This window comes from Hyperoodon ampullatus, assembly GCF_949752795.1.
Source record: "Hyperoodon ampullatus genome assembly, chromosome: 6".
Taxonomy (NCBI): Eukaryota; Metazoa; Chordata; class Mammalia; order Artiodactyla; family Ziphiidae; genus Hyperoodon; species Hyperoodon ampullatus.
In genome coordinates, this window is record NC_136919.1 from 69,675,596 (window position 1) to 69,696,942 (window position 21,347).

At 41.4% G+C, this 21,347-nt stretch overlaps 1 protein-coding gene across 1 annotated transcript in view; it reads right to left on the minus strand.

The window, feature by feature from the left end:
- Window positions 1-21,347, minus strand: part of KDM4C (lysine demethylase 4C) — a 424,529-nt gene that overhangs the window by 364,893 nt on the left and 38,289 nt on the right. The window contains exon 3 of the mRNA XM_079705780.1: window positions 5,047-5,207. Within this exon, the coding sequence (XP_079561906.1) occupies window positions 5,047-5,190 (144 nt within the window). The 5' untranslated portion in view covers window positions 5,191-5,207. The remainder of the gene's footprint in view (window positions 1-5,046; window positions 5,208-21,347) is intronic.

Sequence of the window (21,347 nt, forward strand, 5' to 3'; positions counted from 1 at the left end):
ATATGATGACCTAGGTAACTGAAGTTCATTGACTTTCATTCCTACTTAGTATGCCTTCGTATAAATATTTATTTGTAAGGGTGACTACTTGGTGGTCACTTGTTTTTTTCTAATTATTGGCAACTACAAACAACACTATTAATATTGCTGTATGCATCTTCTGCTGCATGTGGGCACACGGTTCTCTAAAATACACACACACACAGACCCTCCTAACAGTGAAACTACTGGGACATAGGATATGTACAGATCAAATTTAATCGTTATTACCAAACTTTTGCCAGCGTGGTTGTACCATTTCATACTCCCGCCAGCAATGTGTGAAAGTTCCTGTCGCTCCACATCTTCCTCATCACTTTGCATTGCTGATTGTTTAAATTTTAGTTTTTCTGGAAGGTGTGTAATGGTACTCAAGTGTGGATTTTATTTGCATTTTCTGATAACTAAAGAAATCTCTTCATATATTCACTAACCCTATAGATATCTTCTTTCGTAAAGTGCTTATTCAAGCCTCTTGCTCATTTTACTATGGCACTGTCAGTCTTTTTCTTATTAATGTATAGAGATTCTGTATATAGTCTGGTTATTCTTAGAAGAATGTGTGTGTGTGTGTGTGTGTATTTGCAAATATCTATATGTATGTGTGTGTACATATATCAAATATCTTCTCTTACCCTGTAACTTTCCCTTCAACCTTCTAAACTGTATATTTTTATAAACATAAGTTCTTAACTTTAATATAATCCAATTTCTTCATTTTTTTTGCCTTGATCTTCTGTTTAAAAAATATATATTTTCCTACTCTAGGGCATGAATACATTCTATTTTGTTTTCTAAGAGTTTTAAGGTTTTGTCTTTCACATTTTATCTACACTGCACCTGCAACTGGCTTTTGTGAAAGGTTTAAGTCAAGCTTCATCAGATGAAAAAACCTGGAATCAGGGAAGGAGTGGCTTGGCCAATGTTATACAGCTGATAAACAACTCTATTAATTCAAAAAAGAGGTGGGGGGAGCAGTCAAGCCTAAAATTAATTTAATTTTCATCAGCAATATGGCAATATTATACATTTTATTTTCTCCAAGGTATGTTAGCTTAAAATGAGACACATACTCAGTATTTTAAAAGCATATGGACAATCGCACCAAATGGATATGGATAAACATACTACATTGTCTTGATCACATATTGAAAGGGGAGAGGGCAGTATTTAAGAGTGCCATAAATACTAACTTTTTCTTCATCAGAAATAAATGGGTGAGTATTCCAAAATATAAAACATAGATTTAGGGCTTCCCTGGTGGCGCGGTAGTTGGGAGTCCGCCTGCTGATGCGGGGGACGGGGGTTCGTGCCCCGGTCCGGGAGGATCCCACATGCCGCGGAGCGGCTGGGCCCATGAGCCACGGCCGCTGGGCCTGCACGTCAGGAGCCTGTGCTCCGTGACGAGAGAGGCCACGGCAGTGGGAGGCCCGTGTACCGCAAAAAAAAACAAAACAAAACAAAACAAAACAAAACAAAACATAGATTTATTCAGGCTCCTGTTTAGAAATATATCTACAATCAAAATCAATATTATATTTAGAGTTAAATATATTTTCCTGTGTTGTGAAAAACAAGGCAGTTGTTCACCCCCCAAAAATTCTGAACCAAATTTTCTTCTCTAAAGTTAAAGAAGGAATACATTTACAAAACTCTAAATATTACCTTTGTGAATATTTTGTGCATGTGTTCATTTACTTCAATTAAAATGTTCAGACAGAACTTTAAAAATCTGTAAGTTCAGGCCTATAACAAAAATCTTATTTTTTAACTATAATTTTAAATCTTAACACATCAGATTTTCTTACATAGGAATCGTAAGCACAACATACTTAGGATTTTATATATATATATATATATATATATATTTATATATATATAAATATATATTTTTTTATATATACATATATTTCATATTACCATTTCCCCGACCCCAGCCTGGGCCCTATACCAGTAAAAATTGTCCAGCTAAAATCTGTATTTGTGCTACTTATCCTGAACTATGTTGCTATTACTACCATCTACCAACTGAGAAAGGAGCAGGAGGAGGAAGGGCAGTGCTTCTGACACTCTTTCTTCACCTTTGGGCACAGATAGCTATTTGCACCCTCTAGGTTACTTGTGAAGCTCTGTATTATACATAACCTCAGGCCCAGAACAAGCTACGTCCAAAACACTGCTGCCGAAGAATTTAGCCATTGTTCGTATAATAATGCTTCATCATAACCTTTCTCCACAAAAACAGTACAAGTTTTACATTTAAGGACACTGTCACTTTTCACTTTCGCAACTGAACCAGCAACTTTGTAGACAGAAAGTCAGGGTGTCAAACCTCTCACCCTGGAATAAAAAATGTTATCAACCAGACTACCCTGGTGGCGCAGCGGTTACGAATCCACCTGCCAGGCTTCCCTGGTGGCGCAGTGGTTGAGAGTCTGCCTGCCGATGCAGGGGACGCGGGTTCATGCCCTGGTCTGGGAGGATTCCCACATGCCGTGGGGCGGCTGGGCCCGTGAGCCATGGCCGCTGAGCCTGCGCATCCGGAGCCTGTGCTCTGCAGGGGGAGAGGCCACAGCAGTGAGAGGCCCACGTACCGCAAAAAAAAAAAAAAAAAAAAAGAATCCACCCGCCAATGCAGGGGACACGGGTTTGATCTCCGGTCCGGGAAGATCCCACATGCCGCGGAGCAACTAAGCCCGTGCGCCACAGCTACTGAGCCTGCACTCTACAGCCTGCGAACCACAACTACTGAGCCCGCATGCTTAGAGCTCATGCTCTGCAACAAAAGAAGCCACCGCAATGAGACGCCTGCGCACCACAATGAAAAGCAGCCCCCGCTCGCCGCAACCAGAGAAAGCCTGCGCACAGCAACGAAGACAACGCAGCCAAAAATAAATTAATTAACTAATTGATTTTTTAAAAAATGTTATCAAGCAAGACAGACTGTAATCTGAGGCCAAAGTCACTACTGTTGGAATTTCTCAACCACTTTCTTCAAATCATAAATTAAGACCAATTCATTAAATGGTGCATCAACAAAGAATTTCATAGGTGGTTCTGTTCCCCAGGGCTAGCCCTCAAAGTAAACTAGCAACATTAATGCAGTTTTGATCTTTACAATTTGATTTGATTTGGTGTAGTTTTATACATTTGCCACTGCTGTAACGTCCAGAAAAAGAAGGAAATCAGGTGAAACTGAGTCCATGTGACTTGATGTAAAAGATGGCAAAAATGACTGGGAATAAAACAGTTTATTGGGGGCTTCCCTGGTGGTGCAGTGGTTGAGAGTCTGCCTGCCGATGCAGGGGACACGGGTTCGTGCCCCGGTCTGGGAGGATCCCACATGCCGCGGAGCGGCTGGGCCCGTGAGCCATGGCCGCTGAGCCTGCGCATCCGGAGCCTGTGCTCTGCAATGGGAGAGGCCACAACAGCGAGAGTCCCGCATACCACAAAAAAAAAAAAACAAAAAAAAAACAGTTTATTGTATTGCTAGTGTAAGTAAAAGGAAATTACCACAAGATTGAATAAATGAGTAACTCCAGCTTTGTCAATGAGTCTCACTTCAAAAAAAACTCTGGACTCAGGTGTGTCTGGTTCAACATTCAGAAAACTAACTGTCGTTCTCATTAACGTCACTCTGTCAGAGAACACCCAAGGCAGCACAGGTGTCCTCTGTGTGCCTGCAGCTCCCTTGTGAGGGTAGTGCCTGCTTCCTCTTCTAAGGTTACTAAACGTGCCCCCGACCACAGAACATTCACTAATCCCAGTGGAACACAGTAAGATATATGTTTTCAGGCAACAAAAGAGGGAGAACAACAGGACAAAGGGCTGCATTCAGAGCCCAGAGAAGAGGACAGACAGTCACCCTAACATAACACCCCTCTGCCCAAATAAAGCTCAAAACCTTGCTAACCGGTTCATTTTAAGTTTATGATCAAAATTCTGTGTGTCAAATGATTCTGAAATATCATTCTCTTCAACTTAAGCATGATTTTTTTCCTCCTCAAAGACAACCCGGAAATGTTAAGGTTCCAAAAATGAGATCTTTAAGAGCGAAACTAATGAAAAGATTAAGGATAGCTCATCTGAGACATCCACTATAAACCTTTATCTTCCTTTTCTCTCACCCACCCCTAATCAACTTTCACTCAACTTAATATCCCCAAATTTTAAATCTTTTCTAGGAGTGACCTGAACCATACATATCAAATAACAGACTTCAAGGCAGAGATGTCAGAATAGTCCAAGGTTACAAGCAGCTGCGTCCAGATGCAGGAGGAGGACTTGAACACCAACCCCTGCAGTTCTGTAAGTTCTCTCCGACGCTACTGTCTGCTTTCAATGCTACTGGACCTTCCACGGAGATGGGGTTCCAAGGAGAACCCGTGACGAGCCACAGTAGAGAAGGCTCTGCTGGGGCTCAGGAATTTATGTGGTGATGCCAGCAAGTCTACAGAAACCCAGATTATAAACTTAACATTTAGAACAATAACAAAACAAAGGAAGTAACAATACAATCTATTCTTGAGGAAAATTTTAAATTGAACTAGATTTCCATTATAGAAAGATACACCTATCTCAGGTTAAATTCAAATCTAGGCAATCTCTTTTTCAAAGCTCTAACTCTGGGCCTATGGGGGCAACCCTGCGATGCAGTCCTCAGTGCCTTAGGGACCACCCTTATGTCCCTGCTACCCCTGACAAGACTCCCTGCTTCTGCTCTGCCTCCCCCTCAAATTCATTCTTCATGTAGAAGCCAGTGTGATCTTATCAAAATAATGTCACAAAAATAACAAATAAACAAACAAGCAGCCACCATATCCTCCTCTCCTCTACTTTAAGCCTATCAATGCTTCCCACTGCATTAACTGCATTAATGGATTAACAAGAACAAAGATTTTGCAAATGTCTTCCTTTGGAAGAAACAAGTTTCCACATCAAGAAGACTAAGCATAACTGAAAGGCCAAGTGATCATTTTCTGGCTTAAAAGATCTGAGGATAATCACCTTTGCAAGACCCGCTCGATGGGCTCCTTTAGACTCCATGTATGCGAGGTATTTGTTGAACTCCCGGAATTCCTCCATGCTGGGTCTGAAGGTCATAATCTTACAGCTGGGGTTGAGCGGACTCTCCACCTTGGCCACCTCCATGATGGCTGGGGCAGTCTCTGCAGAGAAGATGATGCGGGCATCAGTGCTGAGTTATTGGGTGGTCATTTCTCCCAAATAGCAGGTAAGCTCCCCCAGCAAAAACTCTTCTAGTTACTTAACCATTCCCTTCTACCACCCTGTTAGGGAGACCCCCTCATCTCTCCCCAGACTCCTGAAAAGAAAAATTACCTCTAGTTACTCCTCCTCCCAAGCTCCTATTCCTGGCATTAAATCACTGACCTAATTATATTGCTCTCCTCCTCAGAGTCCTTCCTAGAAAGAATGAATTTTCTAGGGACTTCCCTGGTGGCGCAGTGGTTAAGAATCCGCCTGCCAAAGCAGGGGACATGGCTTCGATCCCTGGTCCGGGAAGATCCCACATGCCGCGGAGCAACTCTGCCCGTGCGCCGTAACTACTGAGCCCACATGCCACAGCTACTGAAGCCCGTGCACCTAGAGCCTATGCTCCACAACAAGAGAAGCTACCACAATGAGAAGCCCATTCACCGCAACGAAGAGCAGCCCCCACTCACCACAACTAGAGAAAGCCAGCCCACAGCAGCAACGAAGACCCAACGCAATGCAGCCAAAAATTAATTGATTAATTAATTATTTTAAAAAAGAATAAATTTTGTAACTTTGCAAGTTTACAGAAGGTGTTGTTCCTATGCACCAGCTCTGAAACAGACTCTCATCCATGCACCTATGTAAAGGCCTGGTGCTGGCTGAGAGGTTAATGGACAATATTCCACATCCTCAGCACAGGGCTTACTCAGGTGCACTTCTACTCGTCATGACATGCTTTCCTATAACAACTTACAAACTATCCTGTCCACAAAACCACCGGACACCAGGCTAAAGTACTGGAGACACAGAAAGGGGTAAGGTTGTCGTCTAAGCTCACTGTTTAGAGGCCGAACAAACTTCAATACAAAACTATACACAGGAAGAAGTTCCTGACTCCACCTGAGTTACTCAGAAATGACTTCCCCAGAAAGAGGCAGAGTTAAGCCTTATGAGAAGATGCAGAAGTTTGCCAGATGAGAGAAAGAACACTTTACGTGGTGAAAATACTTGGAAGTTTGCAGGGATGGAGAGGGGAGGTTAGTTTGTCTGGAGCTTAGAAAGAAAAGATTATACAGGAGATCAAAGTAGAAAAGTAGGCAGTAGTAGTGTTGCGAAAACACAAACTTAATCCTGCTGTCTATGAACAGCATGATTCCTTCCACAAACATCTACTGAACACCTACTGTGTGCCAGGCATAGGGAATGCCAAGGTGACAAGGAGCATGGGCAGGCATGCCTCAGCAAGGAGTCCGGCCCCACCCCACTTCCAGATGCAGCAACACTGCCTGGCATCCGACAGCTCAGACAGCAAATCCTCTCAGAACAAAGCTTTCCTTTTCTCATCTTTTTATAATAAATGTAATCTGCTTGACAAAAAGAGAAGTTGGGAAGGGATGGGGTAGATAAAGGGGAAAATATGCAAGGGGATAATAAGAAGTTAAAACAGATCAGGACTACAGATGATGTGATCATCATTTACTGAAGGTTTCAATGAGCGTCTATCTCACAAAGTGCATGTGGGGAGGGAATTCCCTGGTGGTCAAGTGGTTAGGATTAGGTGCTTTCACTCCGGGGCCCCAGGTTTGATCCCTGGTTGGGGAACTAAGATCTCACAAGCCATGCAGCACGGCCAAAAACAAAAAACAAAGTGCATGCAAGGAAAATGAGGTACATCAAAGTTAAACCCTACCGCCCTTCAGGAATTTATAAATTTGAAAATACTCTGTGTGGAGATATATTAATACACAACAGAAAATATTCTGTATTCTCCCTGCCTCAGAAAGGGGGCATGCAAATTAAAAACGTTGCACCTAGGGCTTCCCTGGTGGCGCAGTGGTTGAGACTCCGCCTGCCAATGCAGGGGACATGGTTCGAGCCCTGGTCTAGGAGGATCCCACATGCTGCAGAGCAACTGGGCCCGTGAGCCACAACCACTGAGCCTACGCGTCTGCAGCCCATGCTCCGCCAACAAGAGAGGCCGCGACAGTGAGAGGCCCGCGCACCGCGATGAAGAGTGGCCCCTGCTTGCCGCAACTAGAGAAAGCCCTTGCACAGAAACGAAGACCCAACACAGCCAAAAATAAATAAATAAATTTATTTTAAAAAAGTTGCACCTCACCAGCCACTTCCCTTCAGATGCACATGCCCAAATCCGTGGGCTGCAGGATAAAAGTCTCACCTCTACACAGGATACACATAACCCTCTAGAAGCGTCCAGATCAGGCCCTTGCAAGAACTATCATGGCCTTGTCTACCACCACAGCCTGCATTACACTGTATGCTCCAATAATACTCATTGATTTTTTTTGCCTCTCTAAACAAGTACAGCTCTCTATGCCTTTGCCCAAATTATTCTCTCCTGTTGGAGCAGCCTTTACCTGTTTCCTCACCTTTCAAACTCCTGTCCACTGTGGAGATTCCCAACCCTCTGCGGCAGGCCTAGGTGAGCCACCCTGTGTTTCTCGACCTCCCTCTCTGCATTTCTCTTACATCAGCTGCCTGTCCCAATGGCACCTGCAACCAAACACTGAAGTCCAAGCTACTCAAGGGAAAGGCAGGACCTCCATCTCTTTAAGCCCTGGCATCCCATCTGGTACCCAGCCTGGCTCATAATATCTGCTGCAATAACTATTTTCTAACTGAATGAAGGAATAAATGCCAAAATGTCATTGAAGTATTTATATTAAATGATACCAAATGCAGGAAAAAGGAAAGCATTGGCCCCAAACATGGAAAAGTTACTTAGAAAACAGATTTATTTGACCAGTAATATTACCAGAGTAATGGAATGTAAAAATCTGAGCAGTGAGAAAGGGGAAGTCCCCAGAGCACCTCTTAGAAACATCTGGTACATGGAAGGCAGCCTTACTTTCCCATGGCTGAAGAACAAGGGCGGCCTGCCTCTTTCTCTAGGCAAAGGGCTTGAGAAGCCACTAAAGAAAATTTGGAAGTTCAGCTGGTCATTCAACAACTAAGTACTGAGTGCCTGACCGATGGGTGGACATTCAGAAAGGAATGAAACAAAACCCTAACAGTAGTGGAGTGAAACAGACAATAAATAATAAGCGCTATGAAGAAGTAAGCCAGGGTAGGGGCACAGAGTGCAAGAGGAGGGGTAGCTGCTTCACACGGGGTGGGCAAGGGAAGCCTTTCAGAGGCCTGAAGGAGGAAATAAACCGTGAGATATCTGGAAGAAGAGCATCTGAGGCTGAGGCAACAGTAAGGAGCCTCTTGGGCTCTTCAAAGAACAGCAAGAAGTGAGTGTGGTAAGCAAGGGAGAGAATGGTAAGAGAGGACATGGGGCGTGGGGTGAGAGGGGAGAAAAGGGGTTTGGCTTTTACTTTAAATGAGATAAAAGTAATCTTGAGCTTCTTCCCCCTCTTGTACATCATGTTCTAACATGTGTTTCCCACCAACGGGATGACACTGCTTTCTAAGGTAACTGTTCTGGAGGATGTTAAGCAGAGAAGTGAGCTGACTCATCCTTCTGGCTGTTATATCAAAAAAGGACAAGGTTAGAAGCGTGGAGGCAATTTACACAAATCCAGGCAAACTAAAATGGTGACTTGGATCCAGGGTGAGCAGTGAGAAGTGGTCAGATTGCAGATTGTGATAGAAATGAGAAACAGAGGAGTCAAGATTTTGGTCTAAAAAACAGAACAACAGCTCTGATAAGAAACTGAAGCAGGGGCTTCCCTGGTGGCCCAGTGGTGAAGAATCCGCCTGCCGATGCAGGGGACACGGGTTCAAGCCCAGGTCACGGACGATCCCACATGCCGCGGAGCAACTAATTTCATGTGCCACAACTACTGAGCCTGAGCTCTAGAGCCTGCGAGCCACAACTACTCAAGCCCGCGTGCCTAGAGCCCGTGCTCTGCAATAAGAGAAGCCACCACAATGAGAAGCCCACACACCACAGCGAAGAGTAGCTGCCGCTCGCCACTAGAGAAAGCCCACGCACAGCAACTAAGACCCAACGCAGCCAAAAAATAAATAATAAATAAATTTTTAAAAAAAGAAAAAAACAAGCAATGAGACTGTTAAGATACGCAGCAAATACGTAACAATCAGAATGAAACCCTTACCCTTGATCTAGCTTGCTAACACATCTGAGAAGTAAACTTTGCCTCTTCCTAACGTCACTACTTCCTTGATTACACAACACCAGTTCTACCTCCAAATCAGGTACATTTACTAAAGACCTAGATAGCTTATATTTAGACCTTTTCAATCTATAAAGTTAATACACGATCATGACAAAATTTAAAACGTCAAAGTATCTTAAGATTTAATGTTAAGCCCACCACCCAAATCTTTGCCAATATGACAGGCAAAAAAGTCTGGTGCAAAGTTTCATTTCTTTGATTACTAGTGATATTGATCATTTTTGGACATTTATAACCATTTTCATTTCATTTTGGGGTTGCCTACATACCTTCTTTACCCTTAAAAGTTAGTTTAATCTGGCAAAAACCTATCTTTCAAAGTTTATCTCAAGTATAAACTGCTTTATGAAGCCTTTCCCGACAACACTCCTCACCAACTACCAATGTCATATTTTTAATGCTCTCCTCACTCTCACTCCATATCTGCAGTCAATCGTCATTCTTCCTGGATTCTGCATTTGCAAATTCACCTATTTGCTAAAATTTATAACCCCAAAATCAATGATTGCGGCACTTGTACAGTTATTCACAAACACGCATGGAGTGGTGAAATATGTGAATCACCCTACATGCATGTTCATCCAGCTGAGGTCAAACAAAGCAATGATTTGCCTTCTTGTTTCAGCCCTCATACTGTAAACAAGTATCCTTTTTGCAGTCTATTTATTGTCAGTGTTTTTTACATTTTTTGTGCTTCTTTTTGGTGATTTAGCTGCTTAAACGAGCCCCCAAGCACAAGTTCCTAAATGCAAGAGAGCTCTGATGTGCTTTATGATGAAAATACATGTTACATAGCTTCATTCAGTTATCAGTTACATTGTTGGCATGAGTTCACTGTTTCTTTTTTTGTTTTTTTATAAATTTATTTATTTTATTTATTTATTTTTGGCTGTGTCGGGTCTTCATTTTGGTGCGCGGTTTCTCATTGCAGTGGCTTCTCTTGTTGCGGAACACAGGCTCTAGGCATGTGGGCTTCAGTAGTTGTGGCACGTGGGCTCAGTAGTTGTGGCTCCCGGGCTCTAGAGTGCAGGCTCAGTAGTTGTGACGCATGGGCTTAGTTGCTTAGTTGCATGTGGGATCTTCTTGGACCAGGGTTTGAACCTATGTCCCCTGCATTGGCAGGTGGATTCTTAACCACTGTGCCACCAGGGAAGCCCTAGTTCACTGTTAATGAATGAATAATTACATATTAAATAAGGTGTCTTTAAACAGAAGCACACATAACACAAGATCAATATATCACCTTGACAAGCGTTGACAAGCATTGTGATCAAAGATGCATAGAAATTTAACCTATATTTCCCCTAGGAGCAATGGTTCAGAATTCACTAATTCAGTATTCACAGTGACTTTATAGAACATAACTACCACAAATAATGAGAACTGACTGTACCTAAGCCCTTTTAATTAGATCATTCAGAAAAAGCCTCTACCTACCCACCCCCAGCCCATGGAAGCCATTCTCCTCCTTTCCCCTCAAGAATTTCTCCCACCTACAGCAGTGAGCCAGGCAGCCAATCCTGCAGACCAAAACTGACCTGAGCTAGCTCAATCACTCCCCCAGGAACTCACAAGTGGGGAACAGAGGAAGCCATGAGGGGCTGTGGCAGCCACTGTCTTCCTTGGGCATTAACAGAAAGGAGATGAGCAGAGAGAAGGGGAGGTGGGTGGGGAGAAAGAGAGAGAGAGATTGATTTGAGAGGGGAAAAAAGAAAGGGAAGAAACCAAGCCTGAGTCACCCAGGCATAATGTAAGTCATAAGGTAAATGCCTAAAGAGTCTGCATCTTCAAGACACTGCAGGGTCTGGGTCTTCCCTGGTGGTGCAGTGGTTGAGAATCCGTCTGCCAATGCAGAGGACACGGGTTCGAGCCCTGGTCTGGGAAGATCCCACATGCCGTGGAGCAACTAAGCCCGTGCGCCACAACTACTGAGTCTGCGCTCTAGAGCCCACGAGCCACAACTACTGAGCCTGTGTGCTGCAACTACTGAAGCCCGCGTGCCTAGAGCCTGTGCTCCGCAACAAGAGAAGCCACCACAATGAGAAGCCCGCGCACCACAACAAAGAGTAGCCCCTGCTCGCTGCAATTAGAGAAAGCCCGTGAGCAGCAACAAAGCCCCAACACAGCCAAAAATAAATAAATAAAATAAATAAATTTATATAAAAAAAAGAGACTGCAGGGTCTGGAGACTTGAAATCTACATTGCAACAGGCACTCCAGATATGATTTAAATTCTTCCAATAGGAAGACAGTTGAATTCAGAACTGGGCAGAGTGGGGAAAGAGGTGGAAACCCACAAGGCATCCTTTTTGTTAGAACAGATCTAGCATAGGTAGTCTGGATCTTTAACAGTTCTGGCATGATTCCTGAGCCCTGGATCACAACTTAGATAGTTAGTCCATGGAACAAACAAATGCAGCAGCAACTTCCTGCTCCCCAGATCTCAGCCAAGGTGCTATGATCCCGTACCCTGATTCTTCAGTTTTCTATTTGTGGCAGAAATGGCAGTTCCCAAGGCAGGCCCACCAGCAATGGTGTTTTGGGAGATATCCCAGGAGATAGGTCCCTGGGGTCCCAACCAAGAACCTGTTCTCCAACCTTCAACAACTCCAATACCAAATCTCTTTCTGGTTAAGTTAACCAGGGACGTGTCCACTGTCTGTAATCGAATCATGACTGATAAAATTATCAAATATAAACTAATAACGGTGAGTAGAAAAGAAATCCGGTATACAAATAATCAGTTCCTTGTGTATCTTAATGAAATTAAGACAAATTACTCAAAATTCATTTTGTAGTAATTGAGTAAAATTATTAACTGAACCATTTAACAAATTAGCCAGCCACTACAGCTACTTTCTCTTACTGTTCTAGCATAGTAGAAGCTCTCAATAGCCTTTTGCTTAACCAATTCACCAAATACTAACGCAATGTCTGTGAAAAATGTCACTGCTGCACACAACATAGGCGAGGCTAGTAGGCTATACCTATTGTGTCTAAGTATCAGCTGAAATGCATGCTTAGCAATCAACAGTGCTTATTTCCAATCCAGTTTATGCAAACTGTGCCATTATGTGATGTGATTAAATATTATTTAAGTAGATGAAGTGTGAATACAAAAATGTTATTGTTTCTACAAAATTTAAGTTAAATATTTTGGAAAAATCCAGTATAGGTAAGATGACTTAAAAAAAAAGGGGGGGATGCCAAATGAAGTGTGGGAACTGCAGTAGTAAAAGGTTAGGGGGTAAAGGGATTTGTAAAATCTAGAAGGATTCTGGCTCATATTATTTCAAGTGTCTAAAATCTCACTTAAAAAAAACAGAAACTGGGGCTTCCCTAGTGGCGCAGTGGTTGAGAGTCCGCCTGACGATGCAGGGGACACGGGTTCGTGCCCCAGTCTGGGAAGATCCCACATGCCGCAGAGTGGTTGGGCCCGTGGGCCATGGCCGCTGGGCCTGTGCGTCCGGAGCCTGTGCTCCACAATGGGAGAGACCACAACAGTGAGAGTCCCGCGTACAGCAAAAAAAAAAACAAAAAACAAACAAATAAAAAAAACAGAAACTGAGTGGTACATGCTATATTGGGAGTGTATTGCTTATGCAAAAGAGGAAATGCAGGATTCTAACCTTTACTCAAAGAAAAGGCTTTATCCTACAACAAAACATAAGCAAATGAATGTATATTTATATTTTAAGTAGAAATAAAATAATAGATGTATCTTTCTGATTTACATCTTTAAAATAAAAACTACTCAAGAACTTTTGGAAAAACTACTCTATGCCTTTATAATACGGGCATAAAAATAATGCAATGTCAACATTTGTCAAAATATTTCCTTATGGCTAAACAGAGCTATTTCCCTTGTCTGTTCCATAGTGCCAAGCCCTCCATCCCTGATTTAGGGGAAAATCAAATCAATAAGGGAACTTAACTTGACTTAAAGAAAAACACAAAGCTCTGTGGGTTTGCTCTTATACTTGATGCTATTGTAAATAGTATTTCTTTAATTTTGCTTTAGAAATAATTTGAAATTTACAGAAAAACTTCAGGAACAGAAAAATAAAAAACAAAAAAAGCCCTCTTACACTTAACCCAGATTCATCAAATTAGTATTTTACCCTATTTGCTTTATCAATTTGTGTTCTCTTTCTCTCCACATACTCACACATACATGTAATTTTTCCGAGCCATTTGAGAGTAAGTTGCATATATCGTGGCCCTTCACCCTAAAAACTTTAGCGTGTGTTTCCTAAGAATAGAGGTCTTCTTACACACAGACCCAAGAGTTTTCAACTCCAATAAGTTTAACATAGATACAATACTGATATCTAATTTCTGTGTTCCAATTTTATCAAGTGACCCAATAATATCCCTTATAGCATTTTTTTTCCCTCCAGTAGGGAATTCAGTCTAGGATTAGATATTGCATGTAGCTGTCATTTCTCTTTCGTATTCTTAAAACTGTTATATTTCCAGAACCTATTTCTGTCTTCAATGACATTGTCATTTTTAAAGAATACAGTCACTTTTACATTTAAACACTTAAACATTTAAACAGAACATTTAATTGTTTTAAATACAACATTTCTTATTTCAGTGTATTTTTTTCTTTTGTTGCTGGTATATTAAAATGTCATTAACTTTTTTTTTTTTTTTTGTCTGCGTTGGGTCTTCGTTGCTGCGCACGGGCTTCTCATTGCGGTGGCTTCTCTTGTTGTGGAGCATGGGCTCTAGGCACACGGGCTTCAGTAGTTGTGGCTTGTGGGCTCAAGAGCGCAGGCTCAGTAGTTGTTGCTCGGGCTTAGCTGCTCCACGGTATGTGGGATCTTCCCGGACCAGCGATCGAACCCATGTCCCCTGCATTGGCAGGCGGATTCTTAACCACTGCGCCACAAGGGAAGCCCCATAAAAATGTCATTAACTTTTAAATGATCTCATATCCAGCTACCTTGCTAATAATCTCATTTCCAAAAATTTGTCTATAGATTATTTAACGATTCTATATTGATCATGTGAAAATCATCTGAGAATAGTCATTTTTTTGTTGTTTCCTTGACAATACTTATTCATTTTATTTCTCTTTCTCATCTTACTGACCTGGCTAGGGCATCCTAGTGCTAAAGAGGAGTGACAGTAGAATGTCTTATTATAAAGGGAATGCTTTTAATCTTTACTCTTCAGAATAATGTTTACTACGTATAGGTTCCCTTTAAAAGGTTAGAAAAGTTCTGTTCTATCCCTTTCTCTAGGTTTTTTGTTTTATTGGGGGGGGGTGTTGGTTTGCTTTTAAAAGAATTTTATCAAATGCTTTTTCTATAGCTATTATGATGGGTTTTCTCCTTTACTATTGACATTAAATATGATTTTAATGTTGAACCAACCTATATTTCTGGAATGCACCCAATCTGATGATAATGTATTGCCAGAGTTGCACACTGTGGAATTATTTGTATTAATATTTCATTTAAGGTTTCATATCCTATCTTCATAAGTGAGGCTAGTAATTTTCCTTATTCATATTGTCCTTGTCTGGTGCTGGTATTAAGACTTGCTAACCTGGGACTTCCCTGGTGGCACAGTGGTTAAGAATCTGCCTGCCAATGCAGGGGACACAGGTTCGATCCCTGGTCCGGGAAGATCCCACAGGCCTCGGAGCAACTAAGCCCGTGCGCCACAACTACTGAGCCCATGTGCTGCAACTACTGAAGCCCGCACACCTAGAGCCTGTGCTCCGTGCCTGGAAGCCACCACAATGAGAAGCCTGCGCACCGCAATGAAGAGCAGCCCCCGCTCGCCGCAACTAGAGAAAGCCTGCGCGCAGCAAGCAAGACCCAACGTAGCCAAAAAAAAAAAGACTTACTAGCCTGAAAAAATGAGTTGGGAAGTGTTCCTGAAAAGAGGGAAATTTTGAGTTTGTGAGGGTTGAAATTAGGTATAATTTGAATACTTTGTAGAACTAGCTTGCAAAACCATCTGAACCTGGTATTCTTTGTGGTAAGACATATAACTACAGAATAAAAACTCTCAGATGGTATATTTCTACAACTTGAATACATTTCAGCATTTATATTTTTCTGGAAAACTGTCCATTCGAATGTATTAGCATAAGTTTTTCATGGTCTCACCTATAGTTTGGTATTCTTTTCAGTCCTAACACTGTTCTTGTCCAATTTTTTTTTTCCAAGATGAGGATCTATAGCTCCCATCACTCTCAAAAATGTATCACATATGACCCCAAAAATAATTAAGAACAACTGGACTAGATCATGGCCACAGAAGTGGTCTGAGCTGTGGTTCCATCTATACCCAGAGGTATAAGCACTTCATCTTTGTTAATGTTTAGTCTTGGTAACCTTTAAACTTAGGAAATTAAACAAGTTCAGTGTTCCTAAACACTAGTGGGCAGTGGTTCTGTCAGTTCACTAAAAAACAGGAATGAAAGTGTTCTGATTTTTCATAAAGTTACACTTTTTCTTCTTGAAGAATGCTCTTTCTGCTTTGTTGGTGCTTTTTTGAACAGTAAGTTATAGTAAGTTTTCTTTTATAATTTTTACTTTAGAAAATTAAAAGTTGACAAGCCTATGTCAGTCCAGCTTATTTTTTCAAATCTGGGAACCAATAAACTAAATGATCTCTAAGATCCTTCATGAGCCCAGCATCACATGTGAGAGAGGGAAAAGAAGAGAGGGTGGAGGGATGGAAGGAATTGCTTATTTACATTAATAAAAATGAAGTAACTTACTCAAGTTGAAGTTCTTATTTACCTTCCTGGTTTCCAAGTTTTTAACTCTACAGACCCCCAAACCTCTACCTAGATAGATGAAACTTCCAAAGGTAACATTCTCAACAAACCATTCTCTTAGTAAAAATGGCTTCCAATTGGAAGCCATTCAAGTGGAATCTGAAATGACATTGGTAAACCATTTTAATTTCCAATTCTTCAGCTTGACATTTAAGATAAGTAATCCCATTATTTTCCTCTGAAGCACACAGATTTTCAGACCTTTCTAATTATTCCTCCTAAATCATTCATTCATTCAAATGACAACCCTCTCTTTCTATAGCTAAATAAGATTAATCAAAGAATTTGCCTGCTAAAATTATTTAACTTCAAGGACCTGGAGGCAATAAGGAGGAAAGAAAAAACTTTATCTTAGATAGATGAAGATATGAGAGCAATCTCACAAATGCTGAACACAAGCACTGACTATTGAAAGAGGCATGCCCACTATAGAAAAGTTAATGGAGGCAGACCACAAAGTCATCCTAAGATTCCTCCCATCAATCCCCAAATATGTGACCAAGCAGAAGCAGAAGACTCTGCATTACTAACAGCAGAGGCAGCTAACATTCAAGAACTTAACATCAAGAGGTTAACAAACTCATTCAAGGTCACACAGCTTTGAAAAGATATTTTCAAATTTTGTTGTGGATAACTAAATGGGCAAGTAGGTAGAAAGGGAGGCTCAGGTGCTTGAAATGTGCTTCCATCTGGCTCTAGATGCAGAAGCCAAAAGTAAAAAGAATTCCTCCCAGGATAACTGCCTAACTCAACCAAAATCACATGGAAAACAACAGTAATAAAGATTGGCCAACTGGGCTTCCCTGGTGGCGCAGTTGTTGAGAGTCCGCCTGCTGATGCAGGGGGCACGGGTTCGTGCCCCAGTCCGGGAAGATCCCACGTGCCACGGAGCGGCTGGGCCCGTGAGCCATGGCAGCTGAGCCTGCGCGTCCGGAGCCTGTGCTCCGCAACGGGAGAGGCCACAGCAGTGAGAGGCCCGCGTACCGCTAAAAACAAACAAAAAAAAGATTGGCCAACTGACCAGAAATTCCTTCCCCTTTGTCAGATAGCAAAAATCCAGAAGAATGAGGAATCCTAGCAAAACTAACAAATACATGCAGTATGTACTTCAGAGTCAAACTCAAGGTACAAACAAAAATGCTACAGGAGTCCCTGGGGAAAAGGCAAGACCACAGATGGCCACTGTGGGGGAAGGCATAAAGAAGAGGTGAGTTTGAAGTGGGTCTTAAGTGAATGGGATCAAAAAAGGGCGAGCTATCCTTCTATGGGGGATAGGGAGCACATAATAACAGTGCTAATATAGGAAAATTAACTCATTTAATCCTCCCAAGAGCCCAGCCCTACGAGATAAGTAGTATTATTGACCTTATTCTGTAAGTGAGGAATTGGAAGCGCAGAGCGGTGTTCTCAAACTTTTTGATCTCAGGTCTCCTTTATACTTTTAAAAATTATTGAGGAACCCAATAATAAGAGCTTGTATTTACGTGGGATATATATTTACTATAACAGAGGAATTGTAAAATTATAAGTTAAAAGATAAATTTTAAATCCCCATATGTATGAAACTTTTAAGATAATTTTAAACTGTACATTGGTCAAAGGCAACAATGGTTCTAACAGAAGGTGAGGGGAGGGATTTTTATCCTGTTTGGAAAACTGGCATTGTGTGGAACCATTGCAGTCCTCTTTGTTTGTCACAACTGGAGGAGTGCTAGTGACACCTAGTGACGGAGAGGCCAGGGATGCTGCTTAACAGCCCTACAATGCATAGGAAAAGCACCAACAACAAAAAAATTAGTCAGCCCTAAATGTCAATAGTGCAGAAGTTAAAAACCTTGTTCTAGGGACTTCCCTGGTGGCCCACTGGCTAAGACTCCACACTCCCAATGCAGGGGCCCCAGGTCTGACCCCTGGTCAGGGAACTAGATCCCACATGCCACAACTAAGAGTTGCATGCCACAACTAAAAGATCCCGCATGCCAAAACGAAGATCTCACGTGCCGCAGTAAAGACCCAGCACAGCCAGCCAGCCAGCCAGGTAAATACATACATACATACATACATACATACATACATACAACCCTTCTCTACTGACATTCAGAAAGCAACTCCAATGTCTATCTACAGAAGAATCAATAAATAAATCAGAGTATATTCACCCAATAGAATATTATACAGCAGTGAAAGTTAGCAAACCAAAGCTACTCCCAACAATACGATGAACCTCAGAAAGTTAAGTCTTGGACTAGTCAAAGTACGTGTCCATTTACAAACCCAGAAAATAAAGTTTAATTTGTTTTTTAAGGATAAATGCATACAAGATACATCTCTTTTTTTTTAAGCAAAGGAATACTGAACATAAAAATAAGGACAGGGCTTCCCTGGTGGCAGTGGTTGAGAGTCCGCCTGCCGATGCAGGGGACACGGGTTCGTGCCCCGGTCTGGGAGGGTCCCACATGCCGCGGAGCGGTTGGGCCCGTGAGCCATGGCCGTTGAGCCTGCGCGTCCGGAGCCTGTGCTCCGCAATGGGAGAGGCCACAACAGTGAGAGGCCCACGTACAGCAAAAAAAAAAAAAAAAAAAAAAATAAGGACAAGGTTGGGAATTCTCTGGCAGTCCAGTGGTTAGGACTCTGTGTTCTCACTGTCAAGGGCCTGGGTTTGATCCCTGGCCAGGGAACTAAAATCCTATAAGCCACATGGCTCAGCCAAAAAAAACAAAAACAAAAACAAAAAGCAATAAAAGAAAATCAGGACAAGGCTGCTAAGCAAAGGTAGTTGGGATAGAAGAGAATCACAAAGGTTTTTTTTGGCTTTTTTTTTTAACATCTTTACTGGAGTATAACTGCTTTACAATGGTGTGTTAGTTTCTGCTTTATAACAAAGTGAATCAGTTATACATATGTCCCCATATCTCTTCCCTCTTGCATCTCCCTCCCTCACACCCTCCCTATCCGACCCCTCTAGGTGGTCACAAAGCACCGAGCTGATCTCCCTGTGCTATGTGGCTGCTTCCCACTAGCTAGCTATTTTACGTTTGGTAGTGTATATATGCCCATGCCACTCTCTCACTTTGTCCCATCTTACCCTTCCCCCTCCCCGTATCCTCAACTCCATTCTCTAGTAGGTCTGCATCTTTATTCCCATCTTGCCCCTAGGTTTCTTCATGATCAGTTTTTTTTTTTTAGATTCCATATATATGTGTTAGCATACGGTATTTGTTTTTCTCTTTCTGACTTACTTCACTGTGTATGACAGTCTCTAACAAAGTTTTATATCTGGGTGAATTCATAGTACTGTACACCATGTCTTTCACATGCCTCAAGTATTACATAAAATCTTTTTTAAATGATGAAACAATCAATATAAGTAATGAATTCCTGAAAATACCTGGAAATTTTAAACATACTTTAAATTAATACCAAGAATTTTTTTTACTTCTATGCTGAAACTATTCTTTAATATAAAAAATCTTCCAGTAATAAGCAAATAATCACTCCTAGTTTTTATTTTTGGTGACTCCATTTTTTTTTGTATTAAAGGTACCAAAGCAAGACAGATAGACCTGTAAGCCCAATGAACACCCCAACATAGGGCTTGAAACTGTTTTTTTAATTATATACTGTGGCATTATTTTAATTGAAAAAGCCTAGGGCTGGGTTATGTATTTGTATTCAAGCCCTTAAAAAGGAATTAATTTGCTTAGTTCTCCTTCCCTTAGCTTACTGTGTTACACAAACAATAACACAACTATAAATACCTATAAATGTATAGATTAAATGAACAATCAAGTGTGGCTCCTTTGGTGGAAGAACTTAAAATCATCAACTATAATATCAACAATAATTTTAGCATCAAAAGGTAATCTGGGGCTTCCCTGGGGGCGCAGTGGTTGAGAGTCCGCCTGCCAATGCTAGGGGACAGGGGTTCGTGCCCTGGTCCGGGAAGATCCCACATGCCGTGGAGCGGCTGGGCCTGTGAGCCATGGCCGCTGAGCCTGCGCGTCCGGAGCCTGTGCTCCGCAACGGGAGAGGCCACAACAGTGAGAGGCCCGCATACAGCAAAAAAAAAAAAAAAAAAAAAAAAAAAAGGTAATCTGTGTAGAAATTCATTTGCACACTATAGAGACTTCCCTGGTGGTCCAGTGGGCAATGCAGGGGACCCGGGTTTGACCCCTGTTCAGGGAACTAGATCCCGCATGCATGCCACACTAAGAGTCCGCATGCTGCAACTAAAGATTCTGTGTGCCGCAACTAAGATGCAGCTAAGACACAGCACAGCCCAGAGAAATATTAAAAAAAAAAAAAAAAAGAAAATCATTTGCACACTAGAATAAAATTCTTTTCTAGCTATGAGAACTATGCATCCTACTAATACCCTCTAATCTGGTAAGAAATCTTGTCACATAAATGTATCATAATGGCATGGGGAAAGAAAGTTTACAAACAGCAGTAATTCAAAATAAGAAATCTCTTTATCTAAGAAATAGTTTGCAGTGTTTCATAAAAGCAAGTGATTTCTTACATTGCAATGCAGGAAAGTGTTATGACAGACCTTATGATTAAATTTGTCAAAGGTACAGAGAAGACAAAGAAAAGAAAAAAAATCAGTAAATATAAATGTAGATATACTGTTAAATTCTCTTCTGGACGAAAGTAAAAAATTAAATTTTCAGTGGAAAAGTACCTGATAAACAGTGATCACAAGACAGAGAAAGCATCACTGTGGCATTAAATCTTCTTTTTAAGAATTTAGAAAATACTAATTTAAAATGACCAATGTTTTCTTTACTGTTGGACTCTGCTTTCAAACCTACTATTTTTAACTTGAAGCCAAAAGTAATCTCTAATCTGTATATCAATAAAATATTTAAACTTGGAAAAAAATGTTTTAAAAGTTATAAGAATAAAAATCATTTTTAAAACATGGAAACTTAACCTTCTATCTGATTATGAGAGATTTGTGTCTGTCATGAAAAGGGCTAAAAAGGGAAATTCTGATCAATTTTCAATAAATGTGAATTAAGGAAAAAAACCTTAACTCTCTGTTAATTTCAATTTTTAGGAAAATTACATTAAAATGTAGGTCCGGACAGACCCCGAAAATTATGCAATGAATGCCA